The 24,954-nt window shown below is 38.3% G+C and overlaps 2 protein-coding genes across 2 annotated transcripts in view; one reads left to right on the top strand and one right to left on the bottom strand.

Moving 5' to 3' along the window:
• LOC121376032 overlaps positions 1-6,220 on the top strand; it is a 36,019-nt gene extending 29,799 nt beyond the window's left edge. The window contains exons 26-30 of the mRNA XM_041503796.1: positions 2,004-2,164; positions 3,114-3,253; positions 4,041-4,143; positions 4,627-4,828; positions 5,498-6,220. Coding sequence (XP_041359730.1) covers positions 2,004-2,164; positions 3,114-3,253; positions 4,041-4,143; positions 4,627-4,828; positions 5,498-5,775 — 884 coding nt within the window. The 3' untranslated portion in view covers positions 5,776-6,220. The remainder of the gene's footprint in view (positions 1-2,003; positions 2,165-3,113; positions 3,254-4,040; positions 4,144-4,626; positions 4,829-5,497) is intronic.
• Positions 6,009-23,833, bottom strand: LOC121376033 (2'-5'-oligoadenylate synthase 1A-like). Its single transcript, XM_041503797.1, has 7 exons — positions 23,731-23,833; positions 17,014-17,248; positions 14,637-14,937; positions 14,062-14,222; positions 12,727-12,941; positions 10,946-11,002; positions 6,009-7,362 (listed from the first exon to the last, which is right to left on the bottom strand). The coding sequence occupies exons 2-7, from the start codon at positions 17,236-17,238 to the stop codon at positions 7,236-7,238; spliced, it is 1,086 nt and encodes a 361-aa protein (XP_041359731.1). The 5' UTR covers positions 17,239-17,248; positions 23,731-23,833; the 3' UTR covers positions 6,009-7,235.
• Positions 23,834-24,954: the final 1,121 nt, after the last annotated feature.

Here is a 24,954-nt window from a genome sequence, read left to right on the forward strand (position 1 = left end):
TATTTCTTTTTAGAAAAGGAAAGGAATATGTGATGGCAAATCTAGTAGATGATACTTCTATGAAGCTAAAAGGGTATAGTTTGTGCCACAACAAACTTTGAAATGATATTGCGTGTTTTAGCATTTACATGTGGCAGTATCTTCATTCCATTGGTCAATTGATTTTTTTTTAAATGTGCAAGGTTAAAATTGACCTGTGTGCAGATCCAAGACAAAAGTATTTTTTTCAGCCTCAAGAGGATAAAAATAATAATATTTCAATTTACCCAGAGGTTCTTGCTGTGTGTCAGTTTTCTCATTGTTGAAATCTTCAGAATCCACAACCAGTTCTGTTAAATGAAAACCAGCATGTATCATTTTAAAAATATAACACATGGCTTCATTAATTAAATACAAAAATAGGGAATGGCATTTTGTGGTTAATTAAATATAGTATTATTTGAAGAGAAATAGTATAGATATTTAGTAGATATTTACTATGCAGAGGTAGAATTTCCATGAAACTGTTACTGAATATTCTTTCATCCTGGATAGAAAGTCTGCAGGCCGAAATCATAATAATATTTAAGAAGGCAAAAATAAACCAATCTTACCCATATTAACATATCAGTATAACATACGTTTGTAGATCACATATATAGATTATAGGTTGATTTCACTTATTCATTATTTTGCTGACCTTTCTCAGTTTCTGTGTAAAAAACAGAAGTATCTACCAGCCCAACTATTAGCCAAATATTTTAGGAACAAAACTATTTCAAGTCCTGCTATAAAATGTCACCATAAAATGTATATACTTATATTGCCTTTAAAGCAATAATAGGTGAAATATTTTGAATATTTAAGTGACATTTAAAAATGGTGTTTTATGATGTTGATGTCTGCTCAACGTATGCGTTGACACTTAATAAAACTTGCACTAATAGCATGAAACTATTAGTTTACATAATAAACACGCATGTTGACATTGTAGGAATTAGAACACGATTATTGTGAATGTTGTTCAATTATTTTCACATTAATTATTAAAAAAAACACACAAAAAACTTACCATACTTAACTTCTTCCATGTCCTCGTAGCATGGCGCTTTTTATACTTGACGCGCATGCGCAATCATGTCCGCTCCGGCAATACGCACGGTAACGCAGCACCGAGGACATTGCAGGCTGGAAGTTCACACACGACAATCAGGACAGTATACACACATATACACAAAAATCGCATGAAACCCCCATTGTGTGGACTATCAATAAAATCAACACAGACCAAGATAGAACACCATTTGTAACAATGTAAAAGTCATTTTAATTGAAATCGGACCGTGGACGTCCACGGATTGCACCAGGTCCTCACTTCGTGGGTGTGTTTTCTAACGATGTCCACGGTCTACACCATTCACATACACACAGACACACAGACACACACACACACACACACACACACACACACATATATATATATTCGTATATTTTATGCAGGGATGGGATTTAGCTGAGTTGGTTGAGTGCTCGCCTGAGGGCTTGCCTCGCAGGATCAAACCACCTCATTGGATCCATTCAACTGATTATGTATTTTTTTCTCGTCCCAACCAGTGTACCACGACTGGTCAAAGGCCGTGGTATGTGCTTTCCTATCTGTATACATGTGCATATGAAAGATCCCTTGCTGCTAATGGAAAAATGTAGCGGGTTTGCTCTCTAAGCGTTAAGACTATATGTCAGAATTACCAAAATGTTTGACATACAATAGCTGATGATTAATAAATCAGTGTGCTCTAGTGGTGTCGTTAAACAAACTTTATCTTCATTTTATGCATTTATTGTACTTTCCAGGGATTTCATATTAAACACATATATTCATGGTTATATCTACTTCTCTTCCTGGTATATTCCTCAGCTGAACTGAGCTGTAACATTATGTTTTTCAATGCCTGTCACTGTTATTTACAGCCACCTGCATATCTCTAATGTAAGATTCTGTGTTTTTCACCTGTTATCTGCAGCCACCTGTGAGGTGTCTCAACAAACCGTGAAGACCTTTGACCACGTGTACTACTCCCTACCCACCATGGGAACCTGCCGTGCAGTACTGGCCATGGACTGCTCCCCTCTGAAATCATTCGTTGTCGCAGTCACTCCAATGACCCCAGATTTCATGACGAAGGTACGTTATCGAGTTTATTCAAAAATATATATCTTTAAACTAAAAGATTACACCACGTGTAAATAACACTGTAGTGTCATAACTAGCGGTGGAAAGCAGAGAGCATATGCAATCCGTCACAAAAATATGAAAAAAGCACCCGTTCACTTTAAGAATGTCTAGCTATAGACATCTTCATAAATCAAGGCTAATATTCGTTCCTCGTATTCAGCCTTGATACATGTAGTCAAGATTACTGATATCCACTACTAGCGCCCTCTATTTTGAAGAAAATTTGTAACACCGATTATGTCCCTTACACGTTGACATCGCTGACCAATCACAGCATCGGTAACATGTGACAATCTTGAAAGCAATATAAAAAATTAACCGCGGAAACCTTTTGTTTTTTACATATCGTGACAAACACGACACGTTTCCACGGACGCTGACGCTGCCATCTTTGTTTACAATAACAATGGAATCTATAAGGAGCGTTGCGATTCGTTGCAATCAGATCTCATCGCATCCAATGAAATTTAAGCATTTTGTGGCACGATTTCTTGACGACATGTATCAAGGCTGAATACGAGGAACGAATATTAGCCTTGATTTATGAAGATGAGCTAAAGATGAACAGATATTACTGTGATTTTAGTCTTTATTTCACTACCCCTAGTTCGTTTTGGCTAGGTATGGCCATTGCATTGGTTAATTTGCTATGTAAAATATATTTAAATATTAAGAGTTACATAATGTAATGCAATATATCTTTTTAAAATAATACAAAAACTAAAAACAATAATTGTATTATATTATGGTTTGTACATGCACTTCAAGAATGTATATGATGTCTTTTTTTAAATTTGTATTTTTTGTTAGTGTAACTGAAAGCACAATACTTAATAGCAAAAATAAAAGCAAATATGGAAGTCTGTATTTCGATCGTGATTTTAACCGTATATCTTAGACCCTGCAAATCATCACCGCCGACTGGATAGTTGACATCATCCCCTCGGGATCGACGTTCATCGTGAAGATCAACAACGCTGTGCAGACCGTGGAGCCCGGCAAGCCAGTCATCATCGAAAAGACCCTCACCTACGGCATGTAAGTGTCCAGTGGCAACGCGCACACACCGTTACATCATACACACTGGATTGTCGTCTGTCAGGAACGTGTATTGGGATATAATGTCCAGTTATAACACGCACACAACGTTACATCATACACACTGGATGTTCTTGTCAGAAACTCGTGTGCACACTGGTGGAATTTAATGCCCAGTTTCAAAATAAAAAAACCCCCAAAACCCAAATCCGCTACACTAAACACCCAGTTACATTTACACACTCAAAAAGAATGGCTTCGTATTATTTTGTGTTTCCTGTAGATTCACTAATGCATTGAATCATCCTACAAAATGCAGTTAAAATGGTTTGATATTATGGTTAAGTCATTTAGAATGCTTTTCCAATCTACAGTTTCACTGCATGGTTAACTCATTTTTTTATGTCATGCGCACAAATTAATTTATTAGTATTGTACCTCATATACCAGTTATAAGCTCTTTAAAAGTGTATATAAAAATGTTGATTTTGCAAGGTCTATTTTTATTGACATTTAAAAAAGCCCCTCCAACCCACCCATCAAACAAGAGTACGGTATGAACTCTAAATGAATGAATGAATGAATGTTTAACGACACCCCAGCACAAAAATACACATCGGCTATTGGGTGTCACAAATGGTAAGTATATAAAGATATTATTTAAATATATTTATGTAAAGAAAACGTTGATAATTGCGTCTAACTACTTACTGAAAAATGTCACAAATATTGTCATGAGCATTATAGAATTTAACCATTAACACTGTTTTGGTTTATTTCCATACAGTAAATCTGTTGCTCTGAAGATCTTTGTTGACCGATTCTTGTGGGTGGAGATGCCTCTGATTGGACTCCAAATAATGACAAACGGCGACTACATCAAGACTCATGTAAGCTTTTTTCTTCTTTTTTAAAAGTTTTGTTTTACTTAGACTTTTTCTCCAGGGAGAGATCTCTCAGTCAATAGAGCCCTCACCTGAGATCCTTGGATAAAAAATCGAATCCCCTTCGTGGAACTATTAGCTGGATTTTTGTTCTCGTCCCAACCAACACATCAAAGACTGTACTTTGTTCAGTACCGTCTGTGGCAAAATGCATACAAAATATTCCTTGCTGCCAATAGACAAATCTGAAATATACGGTGAGATGTGCCTATGTCCCACACCTGTGAACGAAAATGTATATTTTTTGTACTACTCTATATAAATAAAGATACAAATTTGACTTTTACCCTTCCCACACTAGAGACTGTGCCTCCCATCAGAAATCCCGCCCCCCCCACTCCCATATTCAGTCCCTTGAGCATGTAATATATATTTAAAATAATAATTGCTCGACACACTGATTTCAGAAATATATTCCTATTTTCGCAGGTGTCAACAATATTCAGAAGTAAGACATGCGGTCTATGCAGCAACTTCGATGGCCAATGGGTAGCCGAATATGAAGGACCAAAGGGCAACGTGTACACCGTTCCAACTCCGTTCGTTTCCAGCTACCTCATCCCGGAACCTCAGTGCCACCACGAGAAGATCCACCGCAAATTTGCCAACTCCTACCCCACCGGGCACGCTAGTGAGTATCGTCTCTTGTTTTGACTGGACATATTTTACACACTAGTAATTATCTTAATAAGTAAAACGCGCTAGTTGTACATTAAATATTTGTTTTCTATGTATGAAACTAATTTGAGTTAATAATACTAATATGTAATACTTCATTTATTCTTTGTATAATAGTACACATGGAGTCGTTATGTAAATTTGAATGTTTTGTGGAGATTTTGTTTTAGCTTACTGTCTTCTTTCCTTTCTTTCCTAAAAATGTCAACTCATTTCTTTCCGATATGGCATCTCCTCCTGCCTTTCAAACGATTTTGCTGTCTACCTCCACATGCCAGTTCTTGTCTCTCCAATCGTTACTGGTGCTCGTATCGCAGTCATCCGCGCCATACACCTGCCATTTTCTACCAGCTTTTGCTGTAGGCTTAGTGGGACCAGTAGCTAATTCTAATATTAAGATGTTCATATGTTAAAACCACGTACTGGCTACAGACAATCATTAGATGGTGCCACGAGTCAGACTAACTTTATTTGCAGCAAAAAACGAGAATGCCAGATGGGTGCATGGAAGTACACTGAGGCTGTACCGGTGGAGTTATAATTTGTTTTTTTCAGTATACTTCTGCGATATGCCCTTATACATGCCTCGCATACAGTGATATAATTTCTACTTCTGTTTCAGAAACCTGCGTCATTTCGCATACGACCCTGATCAAGACTCTTAAGAAAAGCAAGCAGATCTGCTTCTCCCTAGTCTCAGTTAAAGAATGCCCCGCCACGTGCAATGCCACGACCACCGCTGAGAGGAAAGTTGATATGTACTGCGTTACTATGGACACGCCCGAGGCCAAGAAGATTGAAACCGAGGTTACTCTAGGCAAAACAGAGATTCTGAAGGGAAAACCAAAGTCCAACACCCAGAAGGTGACAGAACCGACGAAATGTGTGCCGATAGAGTAAGTGACACGAACTTTACCTGACCCCACCATTCCCATGGACTACGAGTATTAATGTTGCATGTAAATGGACGCTGTCAACGATGTGTTTTATATGTGTTGGCTATAATGTGTGTTTTGTAAGTGTCTTTGTTTTTTGTGTTATATAATATAATACATAATGGACATGATAATCTATATTGTCTTAACATCATTTACATAACACGTAAAAAATGTTTTAGTTTTTTTAATATTCCACATATTAACATCTATCCTGGCATATCTCCTAATATTATTCCATTAGGACTACCAAAAACATATCAATTTGTAACATATTGTTTGTTCGGTGTATTGGTGTTAAAATGTGTTTTGTTATGTTGTTTAGACCGTCTTGTCTTGTCTCGTCTTGTGTTGTGCTGTTGCTTGTCGTGTTTGTAACAATAAAAATGCTAAAGCAAATTTCAAATGAAGACATATTTTGTTATCTTTCAATAACGTGCATGTTAATATTAGTTGCTTACAGGCTGACTCACACTGTTGGCCATTTCTCAGATCTCCTGGATACAAATTCAGAAATAACATTCACAGTAATACTATAAAAGTTTTCGCCAGAGTACACACTGTACACGTTTTCTGGTACTCCCATTCCCCTCCTAAAAGGGTTCATAACAAATGTTAACTTCGTTAAGAATATTTGAAATAAAATAAATGTGAATATATTAATTAGTTATTTTTCTTCATACCATTAATCTGGTAAATAAAGAGTATCAAAATGGACCAAAAATTTTCACACGACACTGATGATCTTAAGTGACACAAAACCTAATTTATGGAATTCAAACTGAATAATATAAAATATAAAATTAAATTAAATTAAAATTCGCGTTTCTTTTGTTGTTCAGTGTATTTGTTTCAAAAACATACCCAAGCATAAAGTCTTCCTCTTCATTGGTCACGTAATCTTACACACGTCTATATGACCTGGGCGATGAGTGGGTGGTGGGCGTGTGCTATAAAGCTTGCTCATGTGCACGTTAAACCCTATGACTTGACCTGACCTCACCTCACCTGTATAATAGTGGTGAAGAGGTGTCTAGAACAAGTATCTCCCATGGTAGCCAATACACTGTACAGTTAAAACATTGATCATCCACTGAAAACAGAATTACCACCATAATAATTAATTTTTGTTTGAATCACGCCAACACGGTTTATTGACATACTGACAATAATCGCAACTGAAGAGAGTTTATTAGTAGTCTGTGTATAATGATCACTACTGCTGTTTACGTTCATGGGAAGATGCGATCCCAGTTCTCAAGTTATTCCTTCCGACTCACAATATGTGATTTACTCTTTGGAAAGGAACCATTTATTTATGTAAGAATCACGCCAACACATTTTATTGAAATATTAACAATATGTCAATTTAACAGAGATTATTTGTGTTCTCTGCTATATGTTAATCACTACTGTGGGTTATTTTCACGGGAAGATGCGATCCCAGTTGTCCAGCAGCTCCTGTGCCTTCTGACTCACTATGCGTGATTTTTCAAGACTTGATGCCACGTTCATGTACGGGTTCGCTGGGTCCAGCAGATACGGAACAGTCCTATGTACAAAGAAAACCAAAACAAAATACTTCAAGGTTTTTATCATAAATAACAGTACTCATGGACATTTTAAAAATGCATTCACCACTGAAAAAGTTGAAGTTAACAATACGTGGAACAAAATACCTATACTTAACCATAAGCGTGTGAGACGGAGGTGGTGAGGATTCATCGGGGGTCTAGACTGCTTCCCGTACACGTTCGGGCAAAGCTTCCCCATCCACCCCAATGCAGGAACAATTATTCGCATTTGGAGACGTACACGTTCGGGCAAAGCTTCCCCATCCAACTCAATCCAGGAACAATTATTCGCATTTAGAGACGTACACGTTCGGGCAAAGCTTCCCCATTCCACCCACTGCAGGAGCAATTATTCGCATTTGGAGACGTACACGTTCGGGCAAAGCTTCCCCATCCAACCCAATGCAGGAACAATTATTCGCATTTGGAGACGTACACGTTCGGGCAAAGCTTCCCCAACCAACTCAATCCAGGAACAATCATTCGCATTTAGAGACGTACACGTTCGGGCAAAGCTTCCCCATCCAACCCACTGCAGAAGCAATTATTCGCATTTGGAGACGTACACGTTCGGGAAAAAAAACCCAATTGGCCAAAACTTGTTCACCATGTATTTCCATCATTTTAGTCACAATATTAGTTGTATCCATATTGGTTTTGAACCCTATATACCTACTTGGTAGTAATACAAATATGAATAAACGTTGTTGTCCAGATTCGGGCATTTTTGTTTAATCGGTCCGTGAAAGAAAAACAATCATCATGGTCGTACCCATCTTAGAATCAGTTGGGGGGGGGGGGGGGGGGGGTTAATGGTTGGGGGCAAAGTTTGGCAGGTCCTATCCCACTTCACGACTTGGACCCTTTGTTTACATTTTCAGCTATCGACGATCACCCTCTGTCAACAGAATCTATAACTACCAACATGAAATCTTTTTTTTTTTTAAATTACATTTCTGCACTACAAGGACCTTTTTTCTAGTATAGATTGTGGTAGGGTCAGAGTTTTAAATCTGTTTGCTCCCAACATAAAACGGGACAACTGACAAATTGTCAAAACAGAACGTGATGCACAACAAACGAAAACGAACAAAAGACTACACTGCAGACCTCGTCGTTCATAAAAAACAAAAAAAACTTCATTAATATATTACACACCTTTTACCAGACTTAAAAACCCAAACAACAACAAAAAACCCCCAACCCAAACAGATGCCAGAAATAAAGAAAAACTGTAAAAAGTAAATAATAATAAATAAGACCCCTATAAATGAACACGGGAATCGGCAATGTTGTGGACTGTTTAATTCTACATGACACTTTTTTTCGCTGCTGTCTATATTCAAATGGTTTCTACGGTACGTTGTTTTTGTGTTTTTTCGGGGGGGGGGGGGGGGGGGGGGGTTTCCGTGAACGTTTTCTTAATTGTAGGTGTTTCATTTCAACTTATTTTCGTGCTTATATCCAATTAAGGTTCAAGCACGCTGTCCTGGACACACACCTCAGCTATCTGGGCTGTCTGTTCAGGACAGTGGGTTAGTTGTCAGTTGGTTAGTGGTTAGTGGTTAGTGAGAAAGAGAAGAGGGTGTAGTGGCCTTACACCTATCTATTGAGCCCTTAAAACTAAATTCCCTGGAATATTTTTATTATTTAAGCATATAGAACAGAAAATCCAATTACGTTTGGTGCATATATGACGCCGCACTCCGCATTGGTTTCACTACGCTGGCTTATCCAGGTCAAAAACAAAGCCATGATTTTGAAAGTGGAACACTTTTGACGGGCTCGTACCGATCTCGGTTTTCATTGGCTTATCACAAGTATAGAATTCCCCAACAAGAGATCACGTGAGATTTCGCAATTTTTGAACAAATTTAACTGTCTTGATTGAGGGGTCGTCTCATATCTCCAAAACATATTTATATCCTTTCCAGCGGTCGGTGAGTGGGGGATTTGCCTTGAAATTTTGACAGTGGCTAGCTGTTGGCATACGCGTTACATGTAAGAGGGTGTTACCAATTACGTAACGCTCTAGGGGTAGCGGAAGATGGTACTGCGTTCGATTTACGTAACATTTTTCAAGACTATATGTTATTTTTATTCATTACTTAGACCTAAAAAGGTTTTTTTTGGAAATGCGCGGTCAGTCTAGGATCGATCCCCATTGGCGGGTATACAAAAAGACCATGGTATGTGATATCCTGTCTGTGGGATGGTACATATAAATAATCCCTTGCTAAAAAAAAATGTAGCGGGTTTCCAAGCCGCGTGTGCAGGGATTTCAGCGGGGTTGGGGTTATAGACTGTGTTAAGCGAAGTTTAGATGGGGCCATGCTCCCCCCCAAAATACATTTCAATTTTGTTTAAGCTTGGGCAAGTAAGGATTTTGACCTCCAATACCCTCCCCCTGCACATGCACCCGATTCCTCTCTAAGATTATATGTCAAAATTACCAAATGTTAGACATCCAACAGCAGATGGAAGGAAGGATAGGATATGTTTTATTTAACGACGCAATCATCACATTTTATTTACGGTTGTATGGGGTCGGATGATTATTAAATCAATATGCTTTATCTTTGATGTCGTTAAACAACCCCCCCCCCCCAACTTTACCCTTTCCAAACGAAATAATATTTATTTGAATTTGTCGATTTTAACACGTAAAATTAAGAAGTGAAAACGTTCATTGTCTACTTTAGTATATTTTATTTTTAAAATATATACATGATTAATGTGTTATTAGTATACAAACTAAAGTTTGAAAGTTCTACTGACACTTTATAAAAATATCAATTCTGAAATAGGAAGGTACGACTGTCGATAATACGTTGTCAAGAGCAAACCGGTTTTAACTACAGCGCAAGATTTCTCTTTTAATTTTTTGAGACGAACCCTACAATTTGAAATCGGCAAGCGCACGTGTTAACTGAAACTGACAACAGGCTGTCGTTTGTGCTTTGCCGAGCTATGGCGGCACAGGCGACGAATCAAGCGTATACGTTTGACGATATCCGTTCATAGCGAACACACACGACGTTTTTAAAAGTGCATTTGAGCTTGTATTTCACATTTGTACATGATGTTATAATATGGTAACCAGATAATGTAACTTTAAGAACTCGCTCTGGGTTGGAGCCGTGAACGTTTTCTTAATTGCAGCTGTTGAAATAATGCATACTTTTATTTTCATAAAAGGTCTGTAATGTGATTGTGACATAACCAACGGGAGATTAACGAAGTATTTCACAATGCGGCAACACTTAGTTAAACTGTAGTACACTAGCTTGTAATAATAGTCCATCTTAATTCATATCCGTCAATGGAAACCAAACTATATTATATTGTTCAATTTACATATATTTTATGGAGATAAATATTAAATTATTATTCGAAATGGTTAATAAATAAAATACCAAACTCGTTTTTGTGGAATGTCACCTTTGAGAAACAAACCTGATACCGGAAAGGTTCATTGTTTCGAAAAAATAATATCAAGCGAAACCTTGGTAATTATTATGTGAACTACACCCCGCATTGTTATGTTTTTAATATACTTACTGAACATTGGTATTAACTGGAGGATAACCAAGCAAAGTTCCGAAAACAACAGTGAACCTAGTAAAATGATAAAGATGCATCAGTTGAAACTGTCATATTCATTGTATTACATATGAATGGTTACAGTTTGTTTTATTTAACGACACCACTAGAGCACACTGATTTATTAATCATCGGCTATTCGATGTCAAACGTGGTAATTTTGATATATAGTGTTAGAGCGGAAACCCGCTACATTTTTCCATTAGTAGCCAGCGGTCGTTTATATGTACCATCCCACAGGCAAGACAACATACCACGGCCTTTGATATACCAGTCTCTGACCTAACTTCAAAATTTGTATTCCAAATTCCGCCCACTTCAAACTTACCCCCACCCCTTCCGCTCCTGGCCAGGTCTTAGTCACTGGCGATGTCAGAGGTCAAGCCCGAGTCAAGCGTGTTCGAAACCCCCGTGGTATATGGACACGTAAAAACAGTTCAAGCTCAAGTACTGGCTGGAACGAGAAATAGTCCAATATGCCCACCGACGGGGTGCATACGAATGGATGCATATACAATCCATCCGTAATTGCAGACTACTAGTAAATAGTAAAAGCGATTCAAATAATAATAAACAAATTCACACAATACACAAAACACATTAGCAACTAAGAAATCTAAGAAATTACAAAAGTATAAATAGTAAAGTAACAAAAGAGGACCATTACATACCAAGGACATGCGGCGTAACAGTATGTGGGGTCTATTATAATCGTACTGCTAGTTCTAGACCAAATAAGTATTTTGATTAACCTGTTTTCGGTTATAAAGTACAATATTAAATTTTGATAAACATACAGGTCTGTCTATGAAGGATTTCCACAAATTTAGTTTGCCATTTTGTCAGTAATAAACAAGCATTCTGAGAGTACTGCTAAAGTAATACAGGTCCCCTACCGTGTCCAACAAATTATTTTATCTCCTAAATTCAAGGTCCATACCTCTGTGAAAGTGGGTAAATTACCATGAAAGTTAAACTTGATTTGTAACAGTACATGCTAAAGCTATACAAAAAACGTCAGCTAAATATCTCAAAGCCTTCTGAAAATTAGTCCGAAAAACAAATTTTCATATCTTCTAAGTTCAAGGGCTATAACTCCGCCAAAAATGGGCAAATCAACATGAATGTCCAACTTGATCTATAACAGTGCACGATAATATATATTCAAACTTTCAGCTCAATATCACAAGATATTCTAAAAACCCATTCGGAAACCTATATGTGGGACAGACGAACAGTCAGTAGGATTGAGATGAAACCTGTAGTCCCCTCCTGTTGGACCGGTAGGGGACTACTATTTCATTAATTTGTAAAGACCACCTAATGTTAAATTTTAATTTTAATTTAAAAAAATTGATAAAAATTTAAAATTGTCTAAATATCTCTCTATTAGTTTGTAAAGACTGCCCCTAAGAATACTAATACTAAGTTTAAGAACCATTAAAAAAATACTCCTGAAGAAGATAGACTTTGCAATTGTCAATTTTAAAATTTCAAAAAATTAATACAAATACAAAATTTCCAAAATATCTTAGATTATGAAGGATGACCCAGAGGATCTTTGCACCAAGGTTCAGAACAAACCAATTAAACATGTAGGAGGAGATAGACTTTAAAGGAAAAGTTGGCTGACAGACGCGAACAAATAGATATCAGAAAACACTCCGCAGGAGTACGGAAACAAAAAGTATAAAAAAAACTTGCATTCTGTATATGTTATTTGTTACTTTTACACTCACGAGGAAGGTGGTTTCCCGTAATTTCTGTAGTCGTAGTTATCCGAGAAAGTTATCTTTAATGTTTCGCAGTTGGTCAGAATACGCAGACACTCCTTCAAGTGATCGTAGAAGTTAAAATCTACGTGGCAGGTCGCCAAGTGCTTGCGATTATGTTGCCTGTTGTTGTAGATCACCAACAGCTCGATGAAATATGATCGAAGTGGAATTTGCTCAACCTAGATTAAAATAAAAACCCCACATAACACACAAAAAAACACTAATAGCAAGCCAACAAAATAGTGATGGGAATCGTTTGGGATTTCATCATCGATCATTGGTTATAATCGGTTGGCAACAACCGATCAACTTTCGATTACACAATCGGCTAGAATTGTATGACCATAAGGCTTTGAATTATAAGGACCATGCACCTATTGTCGTGTGCACCCTGCAAATGGTTAATTTTACCTTTATTAACTATTTAATACCTTTCTTCTTTATGTACACATGGAAACAAACCCACAACCCAGCATATTTACATCAGTTTTATCACCTAAACATCCTCACTCAATCGATTATGAATGTTTTAGTTGAATGCTAAGTATTAGATTGTATTTTGATTCGGTAACTCATTACCTAACATTCTCGTTCAGTGCTCAGTGGAGGTTCCATGGATCTCAGGATCGACAATATCAACCAGTGTCCCACGACCAGTACTATTATGTCTATTGTAAAGTGCATATAAAAAATATCGCTACGTTTGCTGCATCCTCAACCAGTGTCCCACGACCAGTACTATTGTGTCTATGGTAAAGTGCATATAAAATATATCGCCACGTTTGCTGCATCCTCAACCAGTGTCCCACGACCAGTACTATTGTGTCTATGGTAAAGAGCATATAAAACATATCGCTACGTTTGCTGCATCCTCAACTGTCTGTCAAATATCGAATCCTGTCGATGTAAACGTCTTTTATTATAGTTCATGAAAACTATTTTCTATAAATAACGTGTTCTTCCAGAATATCAATGTTAGTATAGACAAAACCAACCTACCTTTACCCAAATCGTGATGAACCTGATTAGATTCCTCACAATCCACCTACCTTTACCCAAAACGTGATGAACCTGATTAGATTCCTCACAATCCACCTACCTTTACCCAAAACTTGATGAACCTGATTAGATTCTTCACAATCCACCTACCTTTACCCAAAACTTGATGAACCTGATTAGATTCCTCACAATCCACCTACCTTTACCCAAAACTTGATGAACCTGATTAGATTCCTCACAATCCACCTACCTTTACCCAAAACTTGATGAACCTGGTTAGATTCTTCACAATCCACCTACCTTTACCCAAAACTTGATGAACCTGATTAGATTCTTCACTTTGGCAGGCTGGGTGTTTTCGTTGACGAAATTCTTCTGTACTCGAGACAGACACGCAGAATAGTAACGTCGAAGATCTTCATCGCTCTGTTCCATTTCAGAATAGATATCTAACAAACTCTCTGTAAAACAATGCTATTTACTGTCACATGTCGTTAATTCGACTGTTGTTTATCTCGCAAATATAACAATTATTATATTTATCTCAAACTACCGATATCTCGATACTGTTTGTTTGGTCTCTTGGCATCGAGATAACGAAGTTTGAGTGTATTTGTGATTGTATTTCGTTTTCCCCCATGTTTGGTTATGGTATTGTGTTGTGTTTGCTGTCGTGTTGATGATAATGGAGGTACTATTGATGGTGCTGGTACTGGGATATATAAGAATGTCTTAGCAAGGTGTAGATTGATACAAGATAGGTGTTCCACGCCCATACACTATAACTGCTATGCCAAATCCAAGTCATTGCTAAAACATTATATGAATTAATGTGGGTCATACGCAGATGAAGACCTATTACTATGATTGCTTACTTGTAGTTGTAATGTCCAGGGAAGGCAACAAATCCATCTCACAGTCAAACGTGGTTCCATCATCATTGACAGTTTTGAGTATCAGTCCAAGAGAAAATTTAGTGGTGCGCATGACTTCAAGATCACTAATCCATGTAATGGACTGATCGTCAGCTAATCGTTCCATTAGCGTTTTCAAGGAACTCACTATGTTGGGCATCAACTGGCTTAACTCTTCTATGCTGGAAATACCGTTCAGGAAGATGATCAAATCAATGTCAGATTTTTCCTTCACAGCAGTTGATTTGCCGAGAGACCCACTCTGAAATAATTAATGTTAGGTTTCTTTCACAACCGTTGAAGAAAGCACCAATTGAGTTTTCTGGTATGTAAGAAATTGATTTAAAACTTTATCTTTCGGCTGACTTCCTTTGCGCCTAACTTCCTTCATCAAAATGCGCACCCATTCTGTTTGGCTTAATCCTACAGGGCATTCCAAATTCCATAGGACCATACCACCCTACGCCTGTTATCGACTCCGGTCGGACTGCTGGTGCTCCCTTGCACCTGCCAGTGCAGGCGGTCCCCCCTCCAACCCACCCCACTCCTTTCCTGTCCTGGACGGAGGAGCCAGCCGAGGCCGGCGCCTGTGCCCAGGACAGGCGTGTGCTACAACAGCTTGCTCTAAATGTGCACGTTAATTCTCTTGACTTGACAGTTGATTTAAAGGCCTCTGATGAGCTAGACGCCAAAGGACGCCGCTCAATGGAATTAGCACCACCGAAACTGATTGCTCTGTGACGTATAAGTTAACCTTAAATTTGTCTTAAACTTGCTTTTTATGATATGAAATAAATAAAATGGAATGTTATAATTGTGTCCGCGAAATATCGTTTAAAAAGTATGCAAATCACCATTGAATCACGTACCCTAAAATCTTGGAAATTAACGGATAGATTTTTTGGTCGTTGTTGAAATATTTAAAAGTACATGAAAGGCACTGTCCAATTTTAAATATTTTCAAACCCAAAACCACCTAGTAAGGGCACACATGATCTGCTTTGTTTTTATTGGTAACCCCCAATTTTTTTTATATCAAATAGTCTGTTATATGTAATACAATATAAAACATATTTTTATTTACGGTTATATGGCCTATGGTTGAGGCTCATACAAATAAAGAATAACTTCCACCTCTTCATGATTTACTCTTTTCCTACTAGCAGCAAGAGATATTTAAATTACACCATATGCGCTACATTTTCCATTATTAGCAATGGGGTTTTCATATGCACCATCCTACAGACAGAATAGCTCATACCACGGCCTTTGATATACCAATCGTGAGAAATAGCCCAATGAGTTCATCGACAGGAATCGATCCTAAAGCCGACCACGCAATAAAGGAGCGTTTTACCACTGGATTACGTCTTAATTTGATAGAAGCCATTTTGCAATTGTGTAGAATTGTTTACTATATAATATAATACATGAAGTCAAGTTTCAATTATTTTATCAGGTAGTATGCTTTATCGGATATCTGAAAACGTCCGAGTAAAATAAATATATTTAACTATAATTCTAATTGAAAAAAGTAGCAAACACATTCCAATTAAGTTCATTTTATTGTATGAATATTTTAATTTTGTGTTGTTAAAACCCTTGACAGGCGACTCCAGAGACTTCGTCAAGTTAATGTTTCACTGCTTTTGGTCTTAAACCATTCCAATGTAAACTTTAGTAGACCGTTTTTCACAGCCATTATACCATCTGATACGAAACATGTACGTTAGTTGCTAGAGATTCACATCTCCTACAAAGCTACTCACGACGCTCATGACTACTGTCAAGCCTGTAATATATAGACATGGTCTATTCACGAGATAATAGTCTTGTTTGATCAACTGGTTGACTATAACCCCCATGAACATATTCCTTAAAACTGAGACTCCTCAAAATAGGCATTTCGTTTGGAAAGACAGACAAAAAAGACAAAAAAAAAAAAAGACAAAAAAAGTAATGCAGGCAAGAGTTTACTCAGTGATACGTATTTCCATTATTGTATCACTGGCCAGAATATTTGAGTAAATATTGTCTCTATTTTAGCTTTCAATGTCAACAATTACACCATATTCAGTGATTTTCCGAACATGTTTCAGTACATCTTTACGGGGGGGGGGGGGGGGGGGGGGGGAGGGTGTTACCACCAGTCAACTGATTAACCAACGACAGTGTTATACTCAGATAGATCACCACCATGTTTTTTTTATGGGGTATCCGATTTTAAAAATTAACATTTGCAAAATACGCCCCCCCCCCCCTACAATGAGTCAAAATTGAAAAGGATACCTTTTACATATTTTTAGGAGGCCCTAGATTATGCAAATACAGCTAATACCTTTAGGATCTCCTTGATACTAATATACTTCCATGACAGAGTCTTCTTTAATTCAGTTTGAAGATTGTGGTACAGGTATTGTACAACCTTGTCGACAGTTCGGCTGCACATACATAGGTACTCCGTGTTTGGCTGCACCTTCTTGTCAATATACCGGTAAATGTTGTCGCTGGCTTCCTTATCACATAAAAAGTAGCTTTCCAATTTGGAAGGTTTCTGTCCCATTGTTTTTGATCTACAATGCCAAAGATAAATAGGTATGAATAAATTATTTTCATATAACTAGACATGTATAGAAAGAATTTTTTTTTTTTATTTAACGACGCACTCAACACATTTTATTTACGGTTATATGGCATCAGACATATGGTTAAGGACCATACATATTTTGAGAGGAAACCCGCTGTCGCCACTACATTGGCTACTATTTCCGATTAGCGCTTCCCACAGGCAGGATAGCACAAACCATGGCCTTTGTTGAACCAGTTATGGATCACTGGTTGGTGCAAGTGGTTTACACCTGCCCATTGAGCCTTGCGGAGCACTCTCTCAGGGTTTGGAGTCGGTATCTGGCTAAAAAATCCCATGCCTCGACTGGGATCCGAACCCAGTACCCACCAGCCTGTAGACCGATGGCCTAACCACGACGCCACCGAGGCCGGTAGACATGTACAGAATTTGGGGTCAAACTATACTGTTAAAAATAAGTAGGGGATATTCCATTTCAAATATCAATAATTATAGAATGAAATGAGATATGTAACTCAAAATAAGTGCACAATGTGCGTTAATGTTCCAACTCAAAGAACATGAAAACCCCCAGCACCGATTGTTTTGATCGCGAAGCAAGTGACGTGACGTTGCACGTGCGAAGAGGTGGTAAGTTTGAAATTGAACACTTAGTTTGTACTGCACGCTGTGTGCACACTATGGCAATATTCTTTCTTGTTTGTTACTGGAACACTAAATCATAACCTTGCTTGTCACATTCTTTACAACATTGTGTAACTTTCAACAATACGACCGATTTTACCCGTTACTAGTGCAAATATTTAAAACGTCAAATTGACAAGTACCACCCCTGTTGGCTATCTGTGTCTCCTCCGGACCTACATTACTATCCTGGCTATAATATTTCATGCCAATCCCTTGACACACGAGTACTTGTGTTTTACCATTAATCAATATTGCAATAACAATTAATACACCTATGTTATATTGTGTTTTATTACCCATATGGGCTCAAATATACGGGGTAATATTTTTTCGATCTCTGCACAGTGTGCAGATTGCTTCTACAGACACTGATTGGCTGGCTTTAAAAAGACAACATTTGATTGGCAATTACATACTGCCGGGACCACTTTTTGTTCATTCATGATTCCATTCATCGGTCAAACTATTACTACGAACTTCAAATATTTTTCTACGATACGAACATTTACGGAATTAAAAATCTAAATATATGTACAAATGTTTAAAAATGTTTTTATTTTATTATTTTGACTGGGGTTTTTTGGAACTATTCTTTGGTGGATACTGTTGGGTGTGCACCGGTAACGGCGCGTATGAATATATTGTTATGGCTGGTAGAGCTTGTTAGTTGTTACAGCAGCGACAACGTAAATATACTTTTAAAATCGTTAAAGATTGACAATGGATAATAACGAGAATAACCAACTCACTACGAGGAATTACGGATTATCTGTCCCTCGTGAATTAATGCTGTAAAACCCTCGCCAGAGGCTCGGGTTTACAACATTAATTCACTCGGGACAGATAATCCGTAATTCCGCGTAGCTCGTTAGTTATTCTCTAAATATTTGAATATCCCCTACTTATTTTGAACATTATATAGCGAGAGTTAAAAAAGTTAGTTTATTTTGTTTAACGACACCAACTAGAGAAAATTGATTTATTAATCATCAGCTATTGGATGTCAAGCATTTGGTATTTTTTATATATAGCTCGCTCTCTCTCTCTCTCTCTCTCTCTCTCTCTCTCTCTCTCTCTCTCTCTCTCTCTCTCTCTCTCTCTCTCTCTCTCTCTCTCTCTCTCTCTCTCTCTCTCTCTCTCTCTCTGTGTGTGTGTGTGTATGTGTGTAGACCCAATATAGAAGTGGAATCAATATCGCTAATTTTAAGGAATAAACAAAAAGGACTTGGTAAAAGTAATGGTTTTAGATGTCTGTAAAGTTTTATGTTAACGTACTTACTATTTTGAAATTAATTGTTAATGATGATCTTACGAACTTTAAGAAAAAACCTCACAAATCAATGACAAGCAGACGACAACACATCGAATCAACTTGAACCGTGCACGAGAAAACAAGCCTAACCTAATTTGAAGCCTAACGCAGTTAGAGATGTTAACGATACTGTTTGGTTAGCTCGGCAAGACTATACCGCAACAACCCAGAATATGATGCTTTTTCTAAGCACTGACGTCTAGGTTGTTTGGGGATACCGGCGGCAGGGGTCGCGTTAAGATGCGTCCCTGCGTCCCTGAACGTATGATAAGCAGACTTGGACGCCAGCTCATTACAAGAGATAATAAAACCGTCCCAGTTTATTTTTAAAGACGCATTCCAGGCGCATGTTTATTCTATTATTTCATCATCACCACGTCCTAAGTGCTCTGGACGCATGGGATCAGTCAGCCAAGTCAAACAATTCTCACTCATAATCCCGCCATGATCTCCGCTATCGTTCCCACTGTAAACCTATTGTCAAAAATGAGTGAAAATCACTTTCTTCTCCTGATCGTCTGGTGGAATTGTGGGAATGACAAGACGAGTCTATATTTTGAAAGGTATACAGGACGCTTCGGTTGATTACGGTATATTCTCTCAGGCCGAAACGCCATCGGAAATCCTCGTGTGGCCAATGTACGTCAAAATCAATCATTCCCAGTCTGGAGCTCCACGCGGTAAGACGTGTTTGTTTCGCTTGTGCACACTGCACGTGCTTTCGTGTGCTCGACTTGGGGGTCCTTCATTTCGTTGTTTTTGTCAGCGAAATGAAGTTTTCTACTGGGATGTATGCGGCCATTGGAACTGATTGAACGCTGGAACGCTTCTCGTTTCGACAGTCTGCACCACCAGGTTGGATTCTTTTTTAGCGAGATTCCTTGCCTCCACGTCATTTCTCCGTCTGACTGTCGACTTGTTTTTGTCGTGACTTGTATGACGGTCATTCTGCAGAACGCCACGGTTGTTCGCGTTTAGTCTCTACATGTCCGAGCCTGTCCTAGCAGCACTGGAAGATTGACCGCCCAACTCTAAGAAGAAATAGGAAGCGGGGTCGGCCCCTACTACTCTTTTTCTAGACTTTACCTTGCTTTATAGTGATACCATCTCGTATCCTCCGGAGTCGGGCCCATGACGACTGGACTATACCCTATTCTGATACTCTCTCTCGTTCAGACGGATCCGGCTTCTCAAGATCTGTATTTCAGCACAGCACAACACCTTCAACGTCTATCGACTGTCAATCTAGGGGTTTTCTTGACGGGATGCAACCCATCTCGTCCCTTTAAGCTGTGCACCCAAACGGCCTTAACGAGGCCACTCGCGTGAACATATCGATCGGACTTTAAACTTTTAGATCTGCGTTCAAAATTTTATGTCGAATTTACTTCTTTTTTTAAATATGATTAAATAGTCCGATCCTCTCTTCTTTCTCTTATTTAATTTTGGACTGTCCTTCTAAAATGCTCCAAATTATATAAATATTCGGCCGAGCAGTCAATTCTTTTTATTTTTGGCTTGTAATATTTTTCTTTTTTTTATGTATTTTAATAACTTTTTAACTAATTGCTATTTTCAAACTTCTGCCCATTCTCAACCCCCCCCCCCCCCCCCCCCCCCTCCTCCATCCCGAGTCAGGCCACCGATCTTATCGGAGGTCGGACTCGGGATGGGCGTGTTCGAAACCCTAGTGGTATATGGGCACGTTAAACTAGTTATCATCATCATCATCAAAATCAATAGGGTTTCCGAAAGCAGAACACTGGCTACGTTACTAACACTGGAGCCGTGTTAACAGTCGACGTACCTTACTATAGTGGAAAGATGAAATGTCACAATAACTTAATAATTGCGGCCACTATATCAGCAAACTACATCAATATATCACTATGCGTCTGAACATTGATATAGTTTAGGTATTGTGTGGATTTGTTTAATTATTTATTTAAACCATTGACACGACTATCTAAATTAAAGTCGACAAAATGACGTCATTATGCCGTAGATTGGCCACACTGATAATAGGAAATTCTCATAACTTCTGTCGAAACAGAACCGAGTGTAGCTATACAGTTTATTAACTTGTTTGAATATTCCTACATGCGGAGAGATTTTCCATTACAAACAAAACAATCTAAATTAGATATGCATTACTAATTGTTTATATTGATTACAAATAACTAAACTATAACAACATAATATCAATACGATAACCAAGAGAGTAACAAGCATCGCACAACTTGCCAGACATCAGACCTAGAAACAATCATTGACGCCGGTATTTGGTTGAACATTGAAATTTAACCAAACTTGATAATAATGGCCATTGGCGGTCAAAAGCTAGAGGCAGTGAGCCACTTACACTGACATATGGCACCCACGTGTTTAGGGTCTCCACGAGTACTCGAGTACTCTGGCACGGGTCGAGTCTAGCAAAGACTCGAGTCCATTCACAGGACTCGAGTACCCGTACAAGTGAGACAATGTAGAGCAACTAGTTCAGCAGTAACTAATCAACGATACAAGTTACACGATAATTATATGACTATTTGCTAGTTTCTTTTTTAATCTGGCCGTCCGTTCGTCCGTCACAATACTGAACGTATCAACGGGTTTCTAAATGCAATACAATGGCATGATTTGGCATTCATGTTCAGTGCTGGAATTAAGCTATATAATGCTATTTTACGTTATATTCCTTTGTCTCATTATCATCTAGTGTAAGCGTCAGGTACTCGGGTCCGGGTCGAGTTTGACCCTCGAGTACTCGAGTCCAATATATTGGACTCGTGGAGGCCCTACACGTGTTTGGAGTGTCCGTAGGCCCTATAGTGTGTACTATGTACTATGTACAGTCAACAGAAATATAGTGATGTAACACAACATGGGCGTACATGGGGGGGGGGGGGGGGGGGGGGTTCGATGGGTTCTACCGAACCCCACCTGAAATCGCTTTTTTTTATAATTTAATATATCTGACATTGATATCTGACATTATTATATTTACTCAACATAGAAATATATGCCCAATATCTCTGCAATCTATTTTGGAACCCCCCTTTTCAAAACTCAACATAGAAATATATGCCCAATATCTCTGCAATCTATTTTGGAACCCCCCCTTTTCAAAATCCTATGTACGCCCATGCACAAGGCTCAAAATAAGCGGTGTCGCATCGCAATTTGCGATAATTAGATAGGTCTACATGATCATGATTACATTATTTTTTTGTATCTCGTTTTTGAAGGACTAGTAATGCGCACTTTCCTAAGAAAGTTGCGGTTTTCTAGGTCAGAAGGCCTAACTGTGCTATTTGTGTAACGACTGCATTCAGCGATAAACAGTGACCCAGTTTCTCTATGCGTAAGGCCCAAACAAGCACGCGCCGCAGTTGCGTAACCAAAGCATTTCCCCGTGTCACCTGGCATGTTTTTTTTTGGAGAAAATTTATATGAAATATATTTCAGGCAGCCACTGTGTCAAAATAAAGGGAATTTGAAACTGAATAACATTCTAGTCCCCGTGACCTACTTTCCGAACTTTTTTTCTTCAAACATAAACATATCGTGTTTAGTACCAAAATAAAGGGTATAAAAATATGGACCCATGGATTTTGAGTATGGACTCATGGAAATGAGCCAATTCAGGAGCAAACGAGTCCACTGGAAAAAAAATGTACTCCTAGGAAAAAATCCATAATGCTACCCCTGATACCTATGGTTGATACACTGCTTATATTAGGCACAAGTTAAGGGCCGGTATAAAATTTTACCTTGCGTTTTCGAAAATTAAAAAACTATTTAGAGGTGGTGGCAGGTACTATAAAGGAGGTCACAGTCGTGGTTAAAGTATTCCAGATTGCATGTGCATCAGCCTTTACTCACAGCTTGTTTGGTCACCAGCAGAAAGCGTGTGGCAAATGCATAAAAAATCCAAAACTGCCATAAAACTATATGGTGCACGTGCAACTCCTTTTAAATACTATTAACACGTTGTACGTTTGATTAGGGTTGGGAGGGTATACCTTTCTTTGAATCTCGTTTCACATAACCATGCCACCAAGACGTAAATTGAGCATTATGGACTGTGGTCGAGCCCTGTCACGTCTGAATGATAACATATCCATGAGAGCGTTTTCATACCACTGGCACAGCAATTGAGCTACCCCATTCCAAAGGCAGTGTTCATGTGACCCGTAACTTCTTGTGACTAGTAATGACAGTATCGACAATGAGAATTCATTTGACGTGAAGGAACCCCGAACACGATAACGAAGAGGCTACGTCACACCGGTATTTACACGCCTTTATTTACACTAGAACAAAGCATGTCATAAATTTAAGTAAAGTTACGTCGTATAGATCAGCAAGTAACACACAGTATTTAGCCAACATGCAGTTAAGTGGTTAGGGCTCCACGAGAGCGTGGTGTACGTATGTTAACAAGTAACAGCCAAGTAAATGCTTACCAAATTGAACGTGTCAAATCCCACACTTCTATCGTCACGTGATGAACGTCGGCTTATCGAGAACGTAGTTTCGCTTTCCTAGAAAACAAAAGCGTGTCTTCTAGTGCTTGGCTCACACCTGTCGATTACCACATACTCGATGTTATTTAAATAAAAGGGACCATCCTGAATTTGCTGTCATTGTAACATCCTTTGCGATGACCCCTTTCACTTACTAAAATGACATATTAATGATATTTGGAATAATTTTGAACAAACAAAATGTGTAATTTTGACATATAGTCTTAGAGAGGAAACCCGCTGCATTTTTCCATTAGCAGCAAGGGATCTTTTATATCCACCATCCCACAGACATACCACGGCCTTCGATATACTAGTCGTGGTGTACTGGCTAGAGCGAGAAATAGCCCAATGGGCCCACTGACGGGGCGTGTTAACAATTTCAAGACATACGATTGGCTGCTCCTAGGTGATGACCAGGTCACCAGTGTCATACGTCCAATAAAAAACCCAAAACCAAACGCGATGGAAATCGATTACTCTGTGACGTATAGTTAACCTGACAATCATGTGTCTGTGACGCATAAGTCAGCTACAAATTCAACGGCTGTAAATAACTTTTAGTCGAAAAAGATGTTAAAATTTGCTTAAAACGTGTTTTTTTGAGGATATGTAAGAACTAGAGTAATGCATTCGTGTCCGTTAGATACCGTTTATCTCACAACTCGTTGTTTAAAAACGTATCAAACTCGCTTTCGCTCGTTAGATACGTTTTAAAACAACTCTTAGTTGAATTTAGACCCGTAATAACGCTGTATATGCATTGAGAGGAACGCAAATGTTTTATTACAAAATTAAGAAATAAAATAAAATTACGGCAATGAATTAGGACACAAACCTGGGGCTGGGTGCAGCGCCCTTCTATATATGGCTAGCTAGAACACTGTAATTCATTCAAGTGGTTTTATAGTAAACGTAAACAAGATATATGTCATTATGTGAATGTGTGGCTTCATCGCCTGGGTTATATTCATTTGATAATCCAGTCATTAATTTATGATCCCCTGTTTCTCAAAGCAAATGATAGTTCTACTATAAGAGTAGTATACAATGAGCGATCAGTTCTACTGACTGACCAGTACTGTTTCTAACTAAAGGCACTGTTACTGGAGTTGATGCTAAACATAACTAAGTTTAGTAATTATGAGTAATCATGAAAGTAAT

The sequence above is a fragment of the Gigantopelta aegis genome, chromosome 6 (assembly GCF_016097555.1).
Source record: "Gigantopelta aegis isolate Gae_Host chromosome 6, Gae_host_genome, whole genome shotgun sequence".
In the NCBI taxonomy this organism is placed as follows: Eukaryota; Metazoa; Mollusca; class Gastropoda; order Neomphalida; family Peltospiridae; genus Gigantopelta; species Gigantopelta aegis.